Here is a 22,087-nt window from a genome sequence, read left to right as displayed (position 1 = left end):
GATAAGAAAAGATTGAAACCAGTTTATACCTTTTCTTTGTTTTCTTGAGTCTCTAGCTTCTCCTCAACCGCTGTGTCCATTCGTATATCTTCAGCTGTAAAAAGAAAATTAAAAAAACCAATTAGATACAGATTCACCGTAGGGCAAAATGTCCATAAAAAATTAAAAAATAAAAATTACAGAAAATTAAACCCCAAAAATCAAAAATAATGGCATTAAAAACCTTTGGTTAGAAGAAAAGGGCGGTGTTTGCTGGTATAAAGCATTTTGAGAAAACATTTCACTTCAAAGTAAAGGTGTTGTGTACAAAATATATGTTGTCATACTCCAAGTTTGAAATTGAGAAGCATTACTGTCAGAAAGGTTTCTCAGTTCCAAAGTCTCCTATTGGGACCCGAACCCACACTCTGCTGATCAGAAACAACAGAGCTTGAGTCCAGTGCCCTTAACTAATCAACCACGACATGCCACCTATAGATCGTATTGAATACGACGTCCCCGATCAAATACCTGCCCTACAACATGGCGTCTTTGCGCATGTGCGTCTTTGCGGACTGCTGCGTGCTGCGTGCTTAATTGGTGTTCGCGTTTGGACGCGCATATTGAATATGACGTCACCGATCAAATACCTGCCCTACAACATGGCGTCTTTGCGCATGTGCATGGGGGTGTGCGACATGTACTGTAGAAATCAAACCGGCACTGGTTCGTGCTGCGTGCTTAATTGGTGTTCGTGTTTAGACGCGCATACGGTTTGCCCCACAAGATGGCGACTTTCAAGGCAACAAAGGTGTTAATCAATACGATCTAAAGTCACGTAAAGTCTTGCGTACTGACTGCATTGGTTACAAGTGAACACTCAAATTAGATTCCAAAAACGGATTCTAAAGATGTTTGGAATTGAGAAACGTACCTGATATGTGAAGCGTCTCAAGCGAGGGGGTGCTATCTGTCTTGAGTGACTTGGACGACTCTGATTGATTCTCAGAGTGAAGGTTGTCTGTCGAGCCTTCTGGCTTCTCCTGGAGGATGTCGATGAGCTTCATGGAGCGTGGATCCTAAAAATGTTAAGAAAAACTTGACAATAAGTTCAATATAAAAATGGAATTGTAAATAGCTATGTTGGTAGAACACCAAATAAGTTTGTTTACTTAAATTTTTCACAAATTATACGGGGCTGTAAAAACTTTCAGATCTAATGATTCATTTTTCCTTGACATTTTTTTCTTCTTTTTTTCTCTCCTTAAAATCTTTCTTTCAACTTACGAATGTTTTCTTATCCTTAGCAGTGAAACTCTTGGCTCTTCTGAACATGCTTGCAGCGTCTGATCCATTCTTGAGGTAGTTTATCTCCAGAGCTTGTCTATCAAGCCTTGCCTGTAGAGGGAGATACAGAAAGAGAGAGAGAGAGAATGGGGTGAATTTAGGCAAACAACCAAAACAACAACAACAACACAAAAACACCCCCCCCCCCCAAAAAAAAAGGAAGGAAGGAATTTTGTTTTTTCCCACAAAATTATCACCCGACAAATTTATGTTTAAAGACAACCAGCTGGGCTATTTTTCAAAACTGACGTGTTAAAATATTTTAATTTTTTTCCTATTTTTTTTTAATTAAAAAAAAAGGTGGGATGCTAAGCAAGTTTTTCTTTTATGTGGCCTTATGGATGTCTGTCTTAAACCTAGGCTTGTGTAAGCTTGGGAAGCACCAGACTAACACCCAGCTCAGCTCTGTGTCTTTGTTTTATAGACGATGTGACCTCTGACGTCACTCGAAAACCATAACATGATTCGCGCCCATACCGCCGGACAAAACCTTTGTGTTTTGGCAGCCAGCTAGAAAGTGTATGCAATCTTACCATGACTACGCGTCTTTTTGCCCGGCGAAACATGACGTATGTAAACATAGGTCACATCGTCTATAGTGGACTCGCTAGTCTGAATGGAGAACACATGGTGGCCCCCATTCAAGAGTGACTCCGATTGCCCTGTAAAACTTTTTCAAGGCTTTATTTGAGAGCAGCCAGGTTGGCTCAGTGGTTACTGCTGCATAATTTTTACCTGTAATAATTTAATGATAGCCTCTCTTTCCTGTAGACTCTTCTCAAGCGCTTCAGTGGGGTCAGATCTAGTCTTCTCAAGAGGAGTTTCTTGATCTGCTGATTGTGTCTCCTCTGTTTGCACCTCTGCTGCTGCTGTGATTGGGACTGGAGTGAAGTCTGTGACATAAAACAAAACAAAACTTCTGGAAATAAGACTATGTAAATGATGAAAGGTCAATGCGAACACCAAGGCACAATTTCATAAAGCCTGTAAGCATAAAAAACTTGCTAAGCACAGAAAAATCAGTGAGTGACCAGAAGAGTGACCTATTTCCCTAGGTATTCAGCCCCCGGAAATAGGTCCCTCGTTTGGTCACTCAGAGTCCCTGGGGGGAAATGGTCATGCACTATTTACCTCATTGCCAGTCAATATCATGAGAGGGCATTATAACACTAATGACTTTGGAATGACCCAAGGCAACACAAATTAGGAAGATACATTTTGTTTGGTGAGAGTTTATTATTGAGTTTGTTACAAAATTTTAAAAATTTGGCATAATAAGGTTCAAAATGCAAAAAAAAAAAAAAAAAAAAACTGTACTGAATGAGTCAACACCATTGTGTGCCTTGCTACGAATCGAGCGTCCATGCTGACTATCGAAATTTGTTTATCAACATGGGAGAGGTCTTCTTAAGGACAACAAAAATGTCAAGCTAATTCACCCAAATATCCCCCAAGACCCCAGTAATTCCAACGGCGCCAATTTTGGTAAAGTAGGGCGGACACCAAAAATAATGAGGTTGCAAAATCCGAGGTCATCGCAAAGGTCAATGATGCATCACTCCACACCGAAAGGGAAGGTAGAGGGAAAGGAAAGTAGACTTGTTCACCGGAAAATGTTGAGCATTAAAGAGAAATGTTACACAAATTAAGTAATTACAACGTCACCTGTGAGCGAACATTGGAGGTAAGTGAAAAGAGGACTAATATTTATGTTTCCTTGCGATGGATCAAAAATCTTAACAGGGGGTCAGTGGATTGGAATGTACGGGAAGAGGAATTATTATGCAAGAATGCAAGTGGTTGATGTGGAGGTACATGTAGAAGGGAGGGGGATACCCCTATAAAATATTAATTTCTTGATAATTTACACCAAAATACAGACAGGTCTATTTAAAGATGTTTGATTACTACACAAGATGAAAATTTATGTGAAATGAAAATGAATGTACCCAAAGATAAGTAATTTCTACGCTAAGCCAACAATGTGGACTCTATGAACCTTTGGCTGGTGACCAGTTTCTTCTTAGCACAATTTGTTCGTGCTTAACAATTTGTGGTGCTTACAGGCTTTATGAAATTGGGCTCCTATGCCCTCAAAAAGAGACAAAATCTGAGCAAGAATGAATCCTCCTTCCCAGGAGATAATGCGGAATGAGCTCTCCCGTTTCCACAACCTTGTACCCAGTGTCACATTCACGCCCCGAAGATACCCTTACGAGGAAGACTCTATTTAAAGACGGTGAGAAAACGCATGACAGATTCGGCGGCAGCCTGTTTCCTTCCTAGATCACCTCTGCCCATAAATAGACTGAATCATACCTCTGACCTAAGACCAGGGGGGTGACCAGGTTCATACAAGAAACGGAAGTGCCCAGTTCCTTGTTTCCTTCCGAGGTTTCGACAGACGATATATGTTAGACAGGAGAGAGGAGTGGGGGATAAGTCGGCATTAATTCACAATTTCTTGCATCCCCTTATCTCATGCCAAAGTGTTTTTTACTTGAGTGTATGGATTTCAGTCGACCAAAATTGCCATCTTAATTTAACAAATTTAATTTTATGAGATGTCCAGGTTCAGGAGGATGGGTTGAATAGCTTGTAAGTCCTCCTTTACACTTGGCAAATAACATCAACTTGAGATTAACTGAAAGGAAAGGTTGCCTGTAATCCACTGGTTGCCCATAATCCACCAGTTACCGGTCATTTGATATTTAAGTAACTACACAGATTTACACATGCTTCAACCGAAGGGCGTCACTTGCCTGTGCCCATTTTCATAGAGCTGCTTAAGCAGAAACTATTGCTAAAAAAAATTCTGCTGAACAGAAATGAGCAGGATACCAGTCCAAAAGTGTACAAGTGACATAGAAGTTTGGCTTGTAACCTTAATCTGGTAAGCAAAATGTTACTGTGCTTAGCTATTTTAAAGCAAAATCTGCTGTTTAAGTAGCTCTATGAAATGGGACTCGGGTGTTAGTGGCCTTAAAATGGCCCCCTCGAGATCCCTCCTAGCCCAGCCAAAGCTTGTTAAAGAGCACACCTTCCCCATATTTGACATGACCCTGTCAGTGTAGCCTTTAGTCATTAACAGGGACTTGCTAAGTATTAACTTCCTTCAACACCAAGAGGGCTTCCAGGTTTTTTAAGCTCACGCCTAACAAAGTTCTTAAAAGCCGAAATAAAGTTCCTTTTGACTCATCGAAAGAATGAGAATTCACATGCTGCGTGGGCCTCTTTATCCATCATAAAAGAAAACAAAATTTAGGTTATAAAAAGGATATAGGCAATCAGGAGTAAGGAGGGGGATACAAAGGTTATAGACAGCTTGGAGCAGGATGGAGGTGGGGGCTACAACCCACAAGGTGTTGAAAACTGTGTTTTCTTTACTCTTCAAATATCAATATTGCACGTGAGGTAGAAAAGGTTACAGTATGATGTAAGCACTTGAGGAACTTTTGATCCCTCGGCAAATTTAGTCAGCATTTTTTCAAAAGGACAAGAGCAGTTTTAACTGAATATATTTGGCAGGGTGATTGTGCTTTTACCCTTTTTACATTATGAGTGCGGTTTGAAATAAACCTGTGTTATAACTTGGAGACCAGGCTGAAATTTTGAATATGGGGGTGCTTTTAAAGCACAAAAAAGCAGCTAAGCTCTAAATAAGTATGGTTACGAGGATAAGGTCACCAGCCAAAGAACCATGTCACATGTACAATTTGTGACTGGTATCCTGTGCATTTCTGCTGAGCAGATTGTATGGCAATACTTTCTGCTTAAACAGTCGTAAAAAGTTGGTGCCTGGGCCAATTTCAGACACTTTCCAAGGATGGAAGAGTAAAATAGTCTGATCCCCATTGTTGTATTATGAGAAAGGGTATCCACTACTGCTGTTGAACACGAGGAACGAGACCAAAATGGCCGACACATGATGCTTTACACAGTCCAGCTTCTTCAACAAACTTACGAATAGAAACAGGTCAGTCCACCCTCAAGAGAACAACCTTTGCTTATATTTTTAAGTGACCCACCACTAGTTTCTTGCCGACTTGACTGAATCACCAAGCAATTCCCAACAGAAAAACAAAAAAGTACCCTTTTTCATTTATTAAACCGCATCAATTAATCATCTTGTCATTCTTGGCAACGGGGGCGCTTTTATCGGATGTCCACATGGGAGCGTCGGGGCAGAGGAGCCGATGTCTCCATTTAGATTAATTCAGGGGATTTTGGCGATGATTTGAGACCTTGCCGTTATCTTGAAATGGAGGGATGGTTTTCTTCAAATCATTTTCCTGAAGTGGCAAAAAGGCAGTTAATCGTTTTCTATTTTTTTTTTAATATGAGAAGTATTGAGGATTTCCCCCTGAGTTTTGGTGGACAAAATGCAGGGGCACAAAAGCTGGTTTGCGTAAAAACGTGATTTGTTGCGTGGGAAGGAAGCTTGTTAAGGACAAGGTCATCCCAACTTGTTTTCGAAAATGGATGAATTAAGTTTTGGGGTGTAAAGTTTAAGAGAGAAGGAGGTCGTTTAGAACAGTATTGACTGAACAATTCATAGGGTATGTGTGGGATTCAATAAGGAGGTCAGTAAGCAGAAGGTTAAGATAAAAAATAAAAAAAACTTATATTAAAGTAAAACATTCGTTCACTTACACGGATAATGAAGTTGTAAAACACAAACGCAAACAAAAAAAAGTTGGTAAAAACCAAATAGGTATTCACTTTCTAAGTTCTATATGGATCTCCACACAATATATTTCTGCATAAATATATTTCTGTTTGTCATTTAAACTAATTTTAATTTTGTTTTATAGAGTTAACATTCATTCCCTTATACAGACGATGAAGTGGTAAAACGCAAACACCAAAAAAATAAAATAAAAATAAAATAATAATAATAATAACAAATTGAGACAGGCGAAGAAGAATGATGACATACCATCACAGCTATTCCAAACCCAGCTGTCACATTGCATTGTGTTCTTACTTAGACGTATAAAACTGGAGCCATGATTGTTGCATTCTATCCTAAAAACCCTCCACAGGGTTTCAGAGAAAGAAATTTGTTGCTATTTTTACGTCAGCGTTGTTGGAGACCAATTTGGCATAGTCATGGGTTTGGATTGTGCACAAAATTTTCTTTAATAGCATCGGTAGAGCGTGTTTAAAGGATTGTATACGCTTTGTGATTGCAATAAAAACTTTCTTGGTTAAAACTACTGCAGCTTTCGATAGTTTAAAGCATTTCGAGAATCATTTCACTCTTAAGTATTATATGCCCCAAAATTTGAATCCGAGAAGTGCTATTGACAGTAATATCTGTTTAGACCCTTTAAGTCTGTGTCCTATTAGAAATATACAGAGTGCCCCCTTTGACTTTAACGAACAAAACATGCCACAAACTATCCGCCATGAAACAGAACTGCTATGTACGAAATGTAGTTTCGCTTTTAAAGACAGAAGTTTCTGGTTCCCCCAAACTTGATTTCCTGTCGATGAATCACGTTTCTAGTGCCCTGAAGAAAGCCGAATCACCCCACAGAGGACCGGTTGAAAGACATAGACTTCCCCAAATCAGACAAAGTAAGCACAACTATTTCATTGATTGCCAACGCCGTGAAATTGTTGAATGTCCGAAGGAGAAATTGTCCAAATGTCAAGATCAAAAGGGCAAACGCTTTGAGAAAATTCCAAAGATAATTGACGTGTGAATTAGATGCTGTTTTGAAAGCAAATGACTTCAGTGAGTTTTGATCCCCAAAGGGCAAGGATTTAGGGTCGCTTGACAACTGATATTGGGAAAAGAGGCTGACATTTCTTGGCCAATGTCCGTAATGTTTGTTTGCTTTGGCTGGCTTCCAGATTCGTAATTGTTAATGGAACTCACAGATCCTCAACTCCCCCCCCCCTCCCCACAAAAAGATGTTAAAATTCCTCAGGACAAATGTAGCTGAGTGAAAAAGAGTTTTGCGGTTGTTAGTAATAAAGAAAAGTCTCCTCTATCCACTAAGCGAAGTAGTAGTCTCGGCTGATTTTCTACCTTCTGCCCAGGTAGTAGTAAATAAGCAGGAAATATATTTTTTAAATCTACTCCGTGGTAGTAGAATTGAAAGCAGACAAGTGCTCAAAGAACATTATCTAACATCTATTATAATCTATCCAGCAAGTATTTATACCCACAGGGTATCTCAATCTAAATGTACAATATTAATGGTCAATCGGTCATGTAGTTTGTTAAAAAAAAGTATGTCACGGCCATGACACCTTGCAACAGTGGGATCACAGATAAACCTTTGATGTCCGTGACGGATCGTTGATAATAGACAAGATCAACAAACACCTGCAGATAAAACACAATACACCTGACACAGGTTCGCAGATAACTGATCCTTCTGACCTGACAGCCGAAGAAGCAGCCGGAAAATTCCTGGATGTGGTAACCTGCAAGAGGACATTCTAACAGGATATCTGACGTCTTTACATCAGTTAACGCCATTCGGTGACTGTAACGGAGATTGGGATAAGAGACCGGACATGACTTGAGAGTGGAAAGCTGGCGAATCTTGGCTCCTGTTCCAGCTTAAGGCTCCAGTAGCCATTCTGAAACCGTCTACATTTGGTAAAGGAGTGATGAGCCATGATACTATAAAATGAAGCCTAGGCCAATAAGTCAAAGCTGATGTCAAAGTTTTGAGGAAACCCCCCCCCCCAAAAAAAAAAAAAAAAAACCCCAGCATGTTTTCTTTTTCTTTCAAGTCCATCATCTACTCTTCAAATGTTCGGACCAGGATTGGACTCATCTCACAGCCTTCTCCTTTGCTGCCATCAGGTCTTATAGGCAGCACTGCTCCTTAAGGGCTGGGCATCATAAAAGGTGGCATAGATTGGGGTGATGTGCCGCAATCACATTTGGTGTCATCATCGTCGGTATACCCCCATTTTTTCATGCTTGTCTTGCATCATCCCACCTCTGTACGTACATAATGTAGTCTATTGAGGGATGTTCATGTTCTCCAGTCCTGCTTGTGTCAAGTATGTCTTTAATACAACAAGGGAGACAGGATCCCAGACAGAATTGAGAAACATTGCTTGATAACTGTAAGGGACAGCATGATAGACTGCAATGAACAGATGTATCCTGACTACTTCAGAATGCCTTTTATTCCCATGAGGGAGACAGGATACTAGATCTAAGACAGCCTAGCATCGAATGTCGTCTCGGAGTGACTCCTCTTGTTGAGATGATCGAGGATGGGTTGCGGACATCGGACACCACTGACTGATTTAGGATAACTGATGGATACTGCCAATCCCATGGGGGAGACGGGACACCATACAGATCAAATACGGCTTTGTATCCGTTGGCAGAAGTGAGTAACTTACCAAAGGAAGTATGAAATGATATCGGACTCCGGTTGAAGTTGGCCGATTGATACACTCTGACTAGAAGCAAAAAAGGGGATACCAGACTTAAGAAATGACTGGTATGTCTGGAGACGTAGATTGACAAATGAAACCAAACTATTACAGGAGACACCTCAATCCCATGACAGGACACCAGACTGATCTAAGAAGAATTTTATCATGATGGACTGGTTAACACATACCATGACCCCTCCCCCTGCCCCAAAAATAATAAAAAATAACAAAAATAACAAAACAAAAAAATTATCAGGCCCATTCATATGGCTGTTACATACTTAGTTAAGCCTAAACTTAGGTCATTTATTTCATGTTAAAAGCACCTAATATTCTTGAATGTGATACATATCCCCTTTTCCCAAACACAAAACAAAAATATACAGGAATTTTTTCACGACCCTAGATCACTGACAGTAGACCTGACAAATCGGATTTTCAGCCCGGATACAAGGGTTAGTGAGTCACCAAGTATTCGGGCCTGAAGCCTTTCTCAGGCATCTGAAAGCACACAAATTTGTGCAACAGTTTGTGTTCTTTCTTTTATTTTTTTCTTGCAGTTTCGATGACCATTTGAGCCCAAATTTTCAAAATTGGTTATATTATGCTTATACACTAAGTGAGAAGACTGATCTTTGACAAGTACCAAACGTGTCCAAACTTTTAGCAGTTCTGTAAATTTAGCCTGGGTGGTGGAGGTTGAGGATTATGATTGAAGGATGGGAGGGGGGAGCTTTCTGCGCTGGGGGTCAGGGATCCCCAGGGTCGTTTTGCGGTTAACCTGAGGGTTGAGGAGGTTATAATTAGGGGAAACGAGGTACAGCGAGCAGATGAAGTCACTCTTTGGCATAACAGGATGAGTGCAGGGAAAATAGAACATCGTCAAGAATTTTGGTCACATCCGCGGTTGGTTTCAGGGTTTGGCAAAAACATGCATGGAGACAAAGCTTCGATTCAAAACATGTGTCTTGCAGATTAGACAAATAATTTTTAAGATTTTTTTTTTTTTTTGGGGGGGGGGGGGCATGATATTTGGTCTAAGGAAAAGAAGAAGGAACAATTTATTGAGTAAAAGGGCCATCCTTTATGTACGCATGCTATATACCATACAGTTAAGATCGCTGCGACGGGTACCCCACTCGCTTCTCGCTTAGCAAAGATATTCGCTAAGCATAATTATCTGGTTAAAAACTTCATGAAATTGAGCCTTGGTTTGCATAAATCACACCCAAGTTTCTCTATGTAGAATAAAGTGAACACAAAAATTAAAAATTCTTGTACACTTTTTGGGGGAGGGAAGGGCATTGAAAATGTGAACGGTTTGTGAAAATATTGATAATTGTGAACAACCCCTTAAAAAAAAAAAAAAAATCTTACGAGAAAAAAGGGGATGCAGGAGGAAATAAACCTCAAATGTGATTTTAAAAGGAAGTCTGCATTAAGTTTCAATGCATCAATCACTTCTTACTTTAAAAGAAACTTCCAAAACTTTAAAAGGAAATAATTAATAAGTGTCATTTAAACAAGGTATTTGATTTATTTTCAATGCATCAATCTAGGCACCCGCGATGTGTCTTTGCATGCAAATTTCCGTATGTGTGCATTTTTGTAGTATATGTGGATGATCAGTGAAGTTGCAGAGTAAAAGAAAAACCACTAAAAATGTATAGAAACTAAAACACAAATAAGTGGTGTTTAGCTTTGCATGGTGTGAAATATAAGAATAAACTATATATAAATAGTAAACTTGCGGTTACAAGCATGTACTAAGGCCGTGTCCGAAACGGCGACTTCGGCTACAGCTACGGCTAGATCGCCCGCGTCTGCCTATTCTTCAACACTGGTAGACGCGCTGATCTAGACGTAGCTGTAGCCGAAGTCGTCGTTTCGGACACGGCCTTGGTCTGGGGGAGTTTTGGCTCTGAAAAGAGCTGATGTGATCTTGAAGTTTTAAACAGTAAGCTCTCATGAAGACGATCAGAATACTGTTCTAACTGTCAAGATGGTTTATACCACACCAGCTCTTTTGTCAAGTTTTTAGCAAGTTTACTATTTATTTATATAGTTAATTCTGACGAAAACAAAGGTGCTCAAAGAAACACTACATGAAGACACACAAAAAAAAACTACAAAACCAAAGTAACTAAAATATAAACAAATCAAATAAACTATAATCCAAAAGAATGTATGACAACTGATCGAAATGGGTTACTGAATTGAAGATCTAATGGCTAAATGAATAAATAACTTTGGAAAGGAATGACTCAAAACAAAGATTTAAAAACTGCAAGCAACCAGAATGAAATACAAAACAGCAATCCAACCAGAACACTGCAACTTTTCAAACACTTTTTCTACGAACCCTAATCGCAGACAATCTGGCCGTGTTTGCAGGCAAAAAAAAAAGAGAAACACAAATTCATCACATTAGAAAAGCGTGCACAAGCCAATCATTTGCTTTATGCAAAAAATTAAAGGAAAATAAACCTGAAGCAGAAATCTAAAAGAATAAATCAATGAAAAGAGCTGCAGAGCCAAACTCAAAACTCCAAGAGAAATTGAAAAGAAGAAAAACAAAAGCCACAGGTTTTTTTTTTGCGAGAAATAATTGAAAGCGCAAATGAAATCACACCAAGGAAAGAAAAACGGAAGTCCAGAAAAAGAAAAGATAAAAAAGAATTAAAAGAAGGGATCGTTACCTTTCACCAGAAATCAAAAAGGGTTAGGCAAACCTTTAAGAAAGTGCCTAAAATTAATCTCATTAGAAGAAGAATACAGTGCAAAAGAGTCAAGAAAGAAAAGAGACGATCCAGAAAAAGCGAAAGTATTATTTCCAGAAAAAAACAAAAAGGTGCAAAAATCATCAGACAAGCCATCAGCAAAACAAACCTGCAGAACTCTCTTCAACTTTGACATTCTCCGTTGACATTCTCTGCACTTCTTCCTGCTCTTTGACCTCCTCATGTCCTCCGACCTCACGGTGACCCTTGTTCCGGGGTCGCCGCCTCATGAGGTGCTGCTCGAGCTGAGCGATCTGGTTTTTAATCTCCAGGAGTTCGGCTTCGAGGGCTGATTCGCCGATTGAGCAGGTACTCACTCGCCGTTCCATGCGATCCTCTGAACATAAAGCGAGTTTTGGCGGTTAATGTTAGTGCGTTGCTCAATGAGTGAGGAGCCAAGTGCATTGTGGTCATTAAGCTTATTAAGTATGCAAAAAAAGTTGCTTTTGCTGTAAAGTTCTCTTTAACCCAACGTCTAAAACAGAATAATAACCCCAAAATACCGATCTCTCTAAGTTTAAGTAAAATTGCAAACAATTGGCTTACACTTAGCTAACAAATTCCTGAAAAAGAAAAAAAAGAAAAAAAAGGTTTGTGTTGCTGTATTCTTTTACGATACAACTCTAAAGAGAGAGACATTTCTTGATAAAACAAGAGCTGAGAAACTCTCACTTTATCTACGCCCAATGGATTCCCTTTTCCTTCGAAATCAGTTATGCATTCCTAAAAAGAAAGCTTTGGATAAAATTGTCATCACCCAGAACATTCCTCATGGATCATGCTATCACGAAGGGAAGTTTAGAGCTTAAGTTTGCCGTTGACAGTATTGCGTTAAACCCATTCAAGTTCATTTAAGTGCTGCCAACTTTTGACCTGTTGTGTAAGATGTGATCAAAAGTAAAAGCCAGACATTGTTTGGGGGGGGGGTAGGAGGTTGGGGTTACGAGTTGCTAAGGGAGGACTCGATGAATCACAGGATGTTTCTTTAAAGTCTGACCAAAATAAAACTCTTTTTTTTGGGGGGGGGGTTAATGGTTAAGAAATAAGTATTTTGGGCAGAATAAGGAATTAAGGGTTTTGGGTGGTTGGGCAGAAAAGAAGATTTGTTTGGTTTTTGGCCTATGTGCTAAGCATGTCAAATTTTGTGAGGTGAATTAGCTGGTTACAAGCTGCAAATTCCTACAGTTAGTGCATCTATACATAGCTGGTAGGCTTCATTGTGAAGCGCACTCATTAACCTAAATAGGCTTGTACCAAAATGCCCATAGCTCCTGCAAATAATTTCACCTACTTTCTATTCACATTAACAAGTCAAAGTAAAGTTCATGTACGGATTATATGCAATTTTCAAACGTCGCGTGTTAACATAGTATCCTAATTTCAAAACAAAAATATTTGATCAAGAGGTTCGAGTTCTAATCAGCTGCAGGATTCTAATGAATTCAAAGCTGTTTTGAGGAAAATTCAAAAAAGGGGAAATCAAAAACCTAAACCCACCAGTTGGTTCGCCGGTGATCTCGGCCAGTTGCTCCTCCACGTTCACGATCTCTTCCTGGACGGCCTGGAGGTTGACATCATCCATCTTGAGCTGCTCTGCCAAGAACGAGTTCCTCTTCTCGAGTCTGTCCACCCTCTCCTTCGGAATCTGAGAATTCACCGACTCCTCGTTGAAGTGGTCCTCTTCCAAGACGGTCTGCTGCGAAACGCAAAGATCTCCTTGCGACACCGCCGGAAAATTGGAAACCGTCGCTGGAGGCGCGGATTGAGTTCTAAATATGGGATCGCCGGATCTGGCGTGTCGGACTTCTTTATGCTCAAAATCGGGCTCAACGATGACTGGCGTGGCATGTGCGATGACGTACAGGTTACCGGTTTCGCTGGGGTCGTTCGCTGTGGGGCTTGAAGGCGTTGGGGGTGTCCCGTCCGTGAAGTAGCCAGGTAGGGGCACGGCTTGCTCCGTCAACGGAGACGAGATGTCTTCGGTGCGGAGGGCCGGAGAGCTCTTCTTCTTCTTCTCTTTCTTCTCCCACTCTTTGTATTTCTTGGAGAACTCCTTGGACGCGCCTTCTAGTTTGAGTTTCCCGCCTTGCTTAGCGAAGACGGTGATATGCTCAGTGGCGTAGATTGCGTCTGGCGGCGGGGAGACCTTTCTAGCAGCTGATGACTCGGGCGATTTGCTTCTCTGCTGAGGGGTGTCTTTGACCTTGTTTTTGTCACGTTCCTTGTCCTTGGTGAGACTTCTGTTTGTTAGAGGAGTTGAATAATAAAAGCATATTTCAGGAACAATCAATTTGTACTGAGAGGATGTCGTAAATTATGACGGACAAGCTCGGCTAATCTTCAACAACATAATGTCGAGTTTTATTCACAATCCATCCATGCTGTGTTGAAAGTATCTCCACTAAATACTAAGGCTGATCTCATTGCTTTAGAATGAATAACACTATACCTTATAAGCATTCAGAATTTAGTCAATGTTAAAAATATTTTTTTTTTCTCTCTTTTTCCTTCGGAATTGTGGGTAGGTGCTTTGAGATGCCCATTGGGTGTGATAAAGCACTATATAAGACTTCAGTATTACTATTACTAGATTTAAAACATGATGGCTTACTTTGTAGATTTGGCCGTCTTTTTACCGTCCTTGGCGATCTTCTGTTTGTGTTTTGGCTCTCCCTTGGGGCTGGTTGGGATGGCCCCCACCCCCTTGTGATGTTTCAGTTTATCCCACTCGGCTAGTTTCTTGTAGAAGTCTTCCGTTAGACCCTTCTGGAGCTCAGCCTCTAGATCGCTGGTGGGGAGGGTACCCGCATCGGAGGAGCAGCTGTCAAGGGACGATTGTTTGGTTCTTTCCAACGGAGAAACGCCTGTGGAAAATAATTGAAAATAGTTGATTACCCTAAACTTTATGAAGCTTCAGCATTAAGCAGACGTCCCAACGCATTTCAAATTTACTGAAACAATAAAGGCTACATGTACATATTGGGCATTTATTAAGCGACATTGAATCAAGAATGCAGCTTATCCACACAAATTTGTGCAACAAGGGTGTTTTTTCTTTCATTACTTTCTTGCAACTTCGAAGACCAATTGCGCCCACATTTTAATAGGTTTGTTTTTTTATGTTAATGTCGGGAAATACCAAGTGGGTTCTGGTCTTTGACAATCACCAAAAGTGTACACTGCCTTTAAAAGTAATTACATGATGCTCTCTAAATACAACAAACAACAATTGAACCGGTGCCCAGGAAGTATTAGAACTTTATCCCTGACTTCAAACTTGAACTTGGAGATGACTCTACACTCCCTACCAGCGACAACAGCCCGTCGTTAACTCGTCATGAATGGTAAACCTTCTTGTATTAACACAGGAACCTGGAAATCCTTGTATCAGTCAAGAGCAAGGAGACAAGTTATGACTGTACGTGTTGCATGCGTAGTGTGTAGTAAAGGCCTGTTCGCATGAGCACCAGAAACAGGGGTCCCCGGTAGTTGTCTGTCACTTTGCTCGATTGCAAGCTTATACATGATTTCTTAAAATTCAAGTTTACAAACATCCCTTGCTTTTGCAGTAAAGGCCCATTCACATGAGTACCTGTAACAAAAGTCCTCAGTTAAAGCCATTGGACCCTTTCGGTAAACAGTGTTGTCCAAGGCCCACACCTTGTGTACCACAACTTCTATATCAAATAACAAACCTGTGAAAATTTAGGCTCAATCGGTCATCGGAGTCGGGAGAAAACAACGGAAAAAATACCACCCTTGTTTTCGCGCGTTTCGCCGTGTCATGACATGTGTTTAAAATAAATCCGTAATTCTCGTTAACGAGAATTTATATTGTTTTGCTGTTTTCTCAAAAAGTAAAGCATTTCAAGGAACAATATTTCAAGAGAAGTCTTTCACCATTGCCTTCTGTAAACCCTGTAAGTTATTTGTAAATCTGTGAACTTTTTTTTTTTTTTTTCTGAACCGAAAGGGTCCAATGGCTTTAACTTTGAGGATTTGTTTGGAAAATTGTTTACAATTTCCTTATTGGGTGCCGTTTACCAAAGAAAAAATGCCTTGGTGCATTTGCCCTTTCAAAACGAAGCACACAGGCCTGAATCCCACGTCTAGCGTCACTGCCTTTTTTAAAATTTTAAATAATGGTTCTTGGTCTGACTAGTCTTGTACCTGTACTACTGCATTGCTTCTGCTTCTTCCTGTCCCATTTCTCCATCTTCTTGGCGAAGTCTTCCGAGAGATTTGCCTGAAGGGATTCATAAATGGCCAGGGGGCTCTGCTGAGCCTCGTAAGGAGGGGGCTGGCCTCTCTCTGTAAAAAAACAAACAAACAAGAGGAAACCAAAAGGTTCGGATTAATTCGGATTAAGAATAAAGTCTGGTACAATGACTTGCTTAGTCACAAGTTACCGTTTAAATTGTAATTCCATTGAGAGAAAGTCTCAATATTTAGTGACAACAATCATTGACAAACCTGTACTACAATTTTTCTGTGGTCAAATGTAAACAATCTCTTGGAGTTAGCATTTTTCTAAGTCCAAGTTAAGTTGTCCACACAGTTTCTAAAAAAGCAAAACATTAACATGAATGTCAGAAATAATCCAAAGGGAAACAAAAACCGAAACAAACTCAAAGTAGCCATGATAATCCAGACACTCAAACTTCAAGAAAACATAACCATGTCTGTCCATACACACGCAAGTAAAGTTGAAAACAACTAATAACAAAAAAAGTTAAGCAACAAAAATCAAATAATTTACCCCAAAAATCAGAATCCTCTCTGCAAAACAGACACAACATTCCACAGAAATGTGTTCCACGACTTTTCCACAGACGGTTTTCCTTCCGTAAATCAGGAACAAAATTTAGATCTTTCCAAACTTCAACAAATCCGGAGATAGTCCGCAAACTCTTCTTGTTTTAACCTACAACTTTACAGGGACACGCAGCATCACCAAACTTTGACAACTTTGATAATTAAGGAACATGTAGTTGGTGTCAGTGACTCATCCAATTTGTTTTGAACAGATCGGATGGTGTTGAAGTACGCGTTCCTCTCAGGAGAGCAGGGTGGATAGGAACTAAGAGATTAAAACATCAACCGCTGTGACGTTTTGGTGGCTGATGAGGTTTGGCACCAAAACTAGTCACAACAAACAACATTGAAAAAAACTACTTGCTACAAGTTTTTTGCGATACTTCGCAGCTTGGAATTATTCAGCGAAGTTCTTTGGAAAACTGATCTCACCAATTCTGAAGATTTACTATAAAGTTTTGAAGACTAGTTTTCAACTTGGATGTTGTCAAGACTGGGGAAAAATCTACAACAACCATCCTACTGTCTGATCATTCAATATCATCCACTATAGTTTTGAATGATAAACCGTGCCAGCCTGCAATATCTTGTGGTGATTGTATCTACACGTTCCACAGTCAACCCTCCTACTGTACGACCATTCAATATCATCCACTGGGGTTATGAATGATAGACAGGCCTCTATTTCATATACATGTGTAGCTGCTTAAGCACAAAAATTAGCTAAGCACAACAAATGCATGCTAACATAACAACAGTAAGGTTACCAGGCGAAATACAATGTCACATGTACCTTTTCAACTTGTTACTCACTTTTTTTGCTTAGCAGAGATTTGTTAAGCAATATTCCCTGCTTAAGCGGCTCTATGAAACTGGGCCCTGGTCATTGCCTCGGTGCCCACCAAAAAATGCCTTGTCCTTTATAACGAAGAATTAGGCCCGCATTATGTAAAACTTATTATAAGAAAAAACCATGAGGTCATCAAGATCATCAAGGTTAGATTTGGAGATTTCGCATTTCCTGTGAGGTCTCGGAGTCATGACCTTTCCAACAAACCAATATCGTTGAATCACACATAACGTTGGCTCCAAGGTTTCTGATTCAACGAGGGAAATAGTTGTCATCACATAAGAACTCTGTCTTTTCTCATTTGTAGTTAATTTTAATTGGTCTATTAAATAGACCAATGTGTGTAATAAAAAAAACCATAAGACCATGGTGGTTTTGTGAACTACATCCTTCCCTGAATCAGGCCTTGAATTTTAATCCGCAGCACCCACAGAAAATTCCTTATTAAATGTGGTTTTCCATTCCTTTGTAAAGTTGCAAAACAAATGTTCATAATTATTCCTGCAAAAAAAGACTAACAATCCTTCACACTGAATACTGCAGGTGAACAATTGTATGATAAAGTGGAAATGAGCTTAAATTTAGGGTCATACGTCATACATAGACTGATTTTTGTCAAAGTACATATAATACTGACTTATAGCCAACAATTATCAAGATATATGACAATGCAAGTCAAAATTTCAGTGGAATGAAGTGTCTAGGGTATATATATTTTTAAAAAAAACCATTTAGTTTTGTTGTTTCTGTCCTTAAATTGTACGCGTATGAAATAACAAGGGGTGACCCATATTACCAGCTGTTTCTATTCTTTCTCATGCAACAAACTGCGTGATAAAGTCACAATGAATTTGAAAGCACTGCTGTATTTTTCTTGACAATTGCTTATTCAACTTCTCCATCCTCACTCATTGGTCATTCCACCCACTCAAGACAACTGTTGACATGTGGATGTCTTACTCTGTTCCTTAAAGGGACGATTATTCTTTGTAAGAGCTGCCAGTATTTTGTATTTCAGAGCTCAAATTTGACACTGGACCCACAGGCCTGAGACAAGAGACTTTAGTGTTTGACCAGTAAAGTTTGACGGTCTTGAGTTTTTCATCTCAACGGTAATACACGACTGTGTATATCTTTTTGAAACTTTCCACCACTTCATCTTAGATCTTGTCTTTGTACCACAAATTCAAATCTCTTCTCAAAACATAATAGGGACAAAGCTTCCATAATCAGGGAGATTTTTGAGTTTGTTCATCAGAGCATGGTTTATTTCATGGAATTTTCTGGAGAATCAAGGAGGGTTGCGGCTCTGGAACATCACAACCCATGTGTACAAAACAAGCAAAAACTTTAAAAGCTGAATTGTGGAGAGAAAATTCATTCCCATCCAAGAGCTGCCGACTATCCCTGTTTCTGCAGAAAGTTCCCTGAAAATTGGTCAAAATCTCCGTGCTCTGAGGAACAAATTTGACACAACCTCATTACTTCGAAAGGGAATGTTTCTCAAAATTTATCCTATCAAAAGCTGCTGTAAGCTTCTATACCCAAAAGTTTTTAATGCCATTAATTTGAAGAGTGATTACCAGATGTATACCTTCCCTTTAAGCTGACATCTCACTTCACAGCAGAGGGACCACAACTGTCAACAAGAGGCTAATGTAAGAACAGACCACAGTGACTGTGTGTTATACTCAAGGACTTTTAAACAGAAGTTATCTTGTCTTCAGATGGAACAAGGCTTTCACACACTAAACTGCGTGGGCCCAGTTTTTATATTTCAAACATCAAACTGCCTGGGCCAAATTTCATAAAGAAAAAAATACTGCTTGACAATCTTTGCTTAAAGGGCTTGGGTACTTTTTGTAGGACCAAAACACAATGTCCACAGTTGCAGTTACATGGCTAAATTAAGGATGATACATTACACGTGTTATACCAATCAAATGATAAGCAAATATTAGTATGTTTTTATGTATAATTTTTAAAGTTTGAGACACTATCCTTCTCTACTGACCTTTTTCACGTTTCTGTTCGACCTTCCTGACCTCCGACCTTTTGACCTTTCCGTAGGAGTCTTCGGGCGGGGAGCTGTCTGTAGGTGAGCTGGGTTCCTCAGAGCTTCGTAGGATGCTCTCGTCCATTGAGACGGTGCCTTTCGTCTTGCCAAGCTCACCGATGTGCTTTCTTGTGACTGCATGTTTGACTTTCTCCCATCCAACTATTCAGAGGGGTGGGGGAAAGGGAGGGATGGAGATGAACACAAATATTAATAAAAATAAAAACCGTCTTTACTTTTCGCTTAAAAAATCAATGGATTGAGTGTGTTGAATGTCAGATGGCAGTACATTCCATAGTTTGGGGGCAGCCAATTGGGGAGGTAGTGCTTTCTGCTCTATCAGCCAGGCTTCGGACTGATGATACCCAAGCCTACATCCATATGGACTGTAAAAGGGGTAACCCTGTTTCAGCCCTAGGAGTAGGTGGCAACTGCCTCTGGAAAAAATAATTGTAGCCCACACCTTGAAGTGGCCTTCAGGCCTTGTGTGTCTGGCGACTTGCATCACAATCTCGAAACCCCCGATGAAAGGTGGCGTGTGATCTTGTTACGAGTGAATTTTCTCGGATGTTCTCATCGTTTGGGCGTGAGAACAGCCCACTCGGGGCCAAGAACACACCGCCCGAACTCAGCCTGAGTAACTAAGGTTTGCGATGACACCATGCAAAATCAAATGTGAGTATTGTGGGCTCTGAGAAGAGCCGGTTTGTACTGCTACGTTATAAGTTTGGCCTTGAATTCTATACACTGCATGAAAAAAAATCAAATATGACATTGGAAAATTATCTCATTTCCTTCTTAAATAACAAGGATCATCTGTATGACGTGCTCATTAATTAAGGCTGAAATTTATTATCAATACGGATGTCGGTTAGTTTTAAAGAGAGTGTCCATGGGTTTAAGATAAAACACATTTGTCCTTATACTTTAGCTTTCAAGAAACAAATGATAAAGGGATGGTACACTAGTACATCATTGGTTTGTGGAAGAGTAAGCATTCCAATCCTCTAGTTTTCAAGAAAATAATTCAATGGGATAACAATGGGTTACTGAGAGAGAAAGTTTAGTCTACTCTTCCAGATTTCAACAAACATTACAAATAAAACAGGCAAACTTCAACCAACACAAGTGTTCATGCTTTAAGATGTACATTATAAAAAGTAACAAAACTTGACACATAATTGTTATCATGTTTGATGTAAAAATTGCCCTTGGTAATTACTATTTTAAAATGTTTTTTATTTGGATGTACATGTATGTATTTGCCAATACAAGAAAGTAATATTTTCTTGAGTTAGAATACAGTTTTGTACACACTGTTTGATCATTCAAAACCCTTTGATATAAGAAGGTATTTTTTTCATTCATGGTATTGAGCATAGCAATTGACTTTTTCCAATGAATTCTTCCCAACACGCATTACATGGGACGCCCTAATCGCACGGAATGCGCCACACAAATGCCATTTGATTAACGTCAAATTCCCGCGTCCAGCCTTAAATACTCTGTGCGTGACTCCCAATAGTCAGACCCCGTCGTCTTATTCCCTTCCCGTCATAACCTTTTGGCAGCCAAGGCTTCTATCACAATCCAACCCAACCAATGCAGCGAAACCATCACTCTACCCTAACAGGGTTACCCTCTTTCCGTAGGCCCCCCCTCCCCCCACGTCCCATCGTTTTGGAAAAGAAATGTCAGAAGTTGAGAATGGGGCAAACGTTGCCACAGACGCCAACCGTGAACCCAATGTGGGACAGGTTATTTTTGGGCACGGGAAATTTGTGTTTAATGACACGGGTAATGCATGAGGCAAATTGGCAGGGCTGGAGTGTTGTTTTGTTTTATTAGGGAAAGGAGGGGGGGAGAGCTCATTTTGCAATGCAGGGTTTATTTTGTTTCGATCGGGAAATGGTAGTAATTGATTTGAACTTTTGATGTTTTTGATTGATTTTCACAAATTGCTCTGTGATATTTGCCTTGCATTTCTAGAAAATTTTAGCTTATTACCAAAAACAACAAGTTTTAACATAAAATTTACATAAATGCTGTGACTGGTGCCCACTTCAATTTTCCCTAAGCGAAGAAATTCTTCAAGCAGTATTTTCTGCTTAACAGCTTAGTGAAGTTGAGCAAAGGTCCCTGGTGTTGCAGGAGGATATTATTCAGCGTAAGTCATCGTAACATCAACGCAAAGTCATCACATTTAATCATTTCAAACTCCCTCTTGAACTGGGACTAGATTTGACACGAAAGCCTTCTGGGACGATCAAACATTTGGGGATTGGAGAAAAGTGGCTTGACAAATCCCAGATCAAATGGAGTTGGTTTTTCCAGGGAAAGAATAATGCATTAAACAAAATTATTGAGAGTGTGGCAGGCTTGATAGGGTATGGCAGGTTTTTTTGAGAAGTCTGAAATTTCTCATCTTGGGCCGATTCTAAAGTTGGGCCAGAACATCTTACTACACAATTACTGAGATCCGACTACAGTTGGGTTGATTCTCCAGTTGGGCCAGAACACCTTACTACACAATTACTGAGATCTATGTATTGACACTTAGCAGCATGTCATGAGATAACTACAGTTGGACCAATTCTTCAGTTGGGCCAGAACACAATTACTGAGATCTATGTATTGACACTCGGCAGCATGTCATGAGATAACTGCAGTTGGACCAATTCTTCAGTTGGGCCAGAACAAAATTACTGAGATCTATGTATTGACACTCGGCAGCATGTCATGAGATAACTGCAGTTGGACCAATTCTTCAGTTGGGCTAGAACATAATTACTGAGATCTATGTATTGACACTCAGCAGCATGTTGTTATGAGATAACTACA

The 22,087-nt window shown here is 39.9% G+C and overlaps 1 protein-coding gene across 2 annotated transcripts in view; it reads right to left on the bottom strand.

Moving 5' to 3' along the window:
- Positions 1-22,087, bottom strand: part of LOC139952855 (uncharacterized) — a 69,568-nt gene that overhangs the window by 8,029 nt on the left and 39,452 nt on the right. The window contains exons 4-12 of one of the 2 annotated variants that reach the window (XM_071952114.1): positions 19,205-19,408; positions 15,696-15,836; positions 14,137-14,389; positions 13,023-13,765; positions 11,635-11,862; positions 2,062-2,219; positions 1,267-1,377; positions 914-1,058; positions 30-94 (exon numbers count right to left, since the gene is read on the bottom strand). In XM_071952114.1, coding sequence (XP_071808215.1) covers positions 30-94; positions 914-1,058; positions 1,267-1,377; positions 2,062-2,219; positions 11,635-11,862; positions 13,023-13,765; positions 14,137-14,389; positions 15,696-15,836; positions 19,205-19,408 — 2,048 coding nt within the window. The remainder of the gene's footprint in view (positions 1-29; positions 95-913; positions 1,059-1,266; positions 1,378-2,061; positions 2,220-11,634; positions 11,863-13,022; positions 13,766-14,136; positions 14,390-15,695; positions 15,837-19,204; positions 19,409-22,087) is intronic. The other variant, XM_071952115.1, reaches the window with a different exon arrangement.

This window comes from Asterias amurensis, chromosome 21 (assembly GCF_032118995.1).
Source record: "Asterias amurensis chromosome 21, ASM3211899v1".
Classification (NCBI taxonomy): domain Eukaryota; kingdom Metazoa; phylum Echinodermata; class Asteroidea; order Forcipulatida; family Asteriidae; genus Asterias; species Asterias amurensis.
Note: the sequence above shows the minus strand (reverse complement) of the source record. Positions and strands in the feature narration are given on the sequence as shown.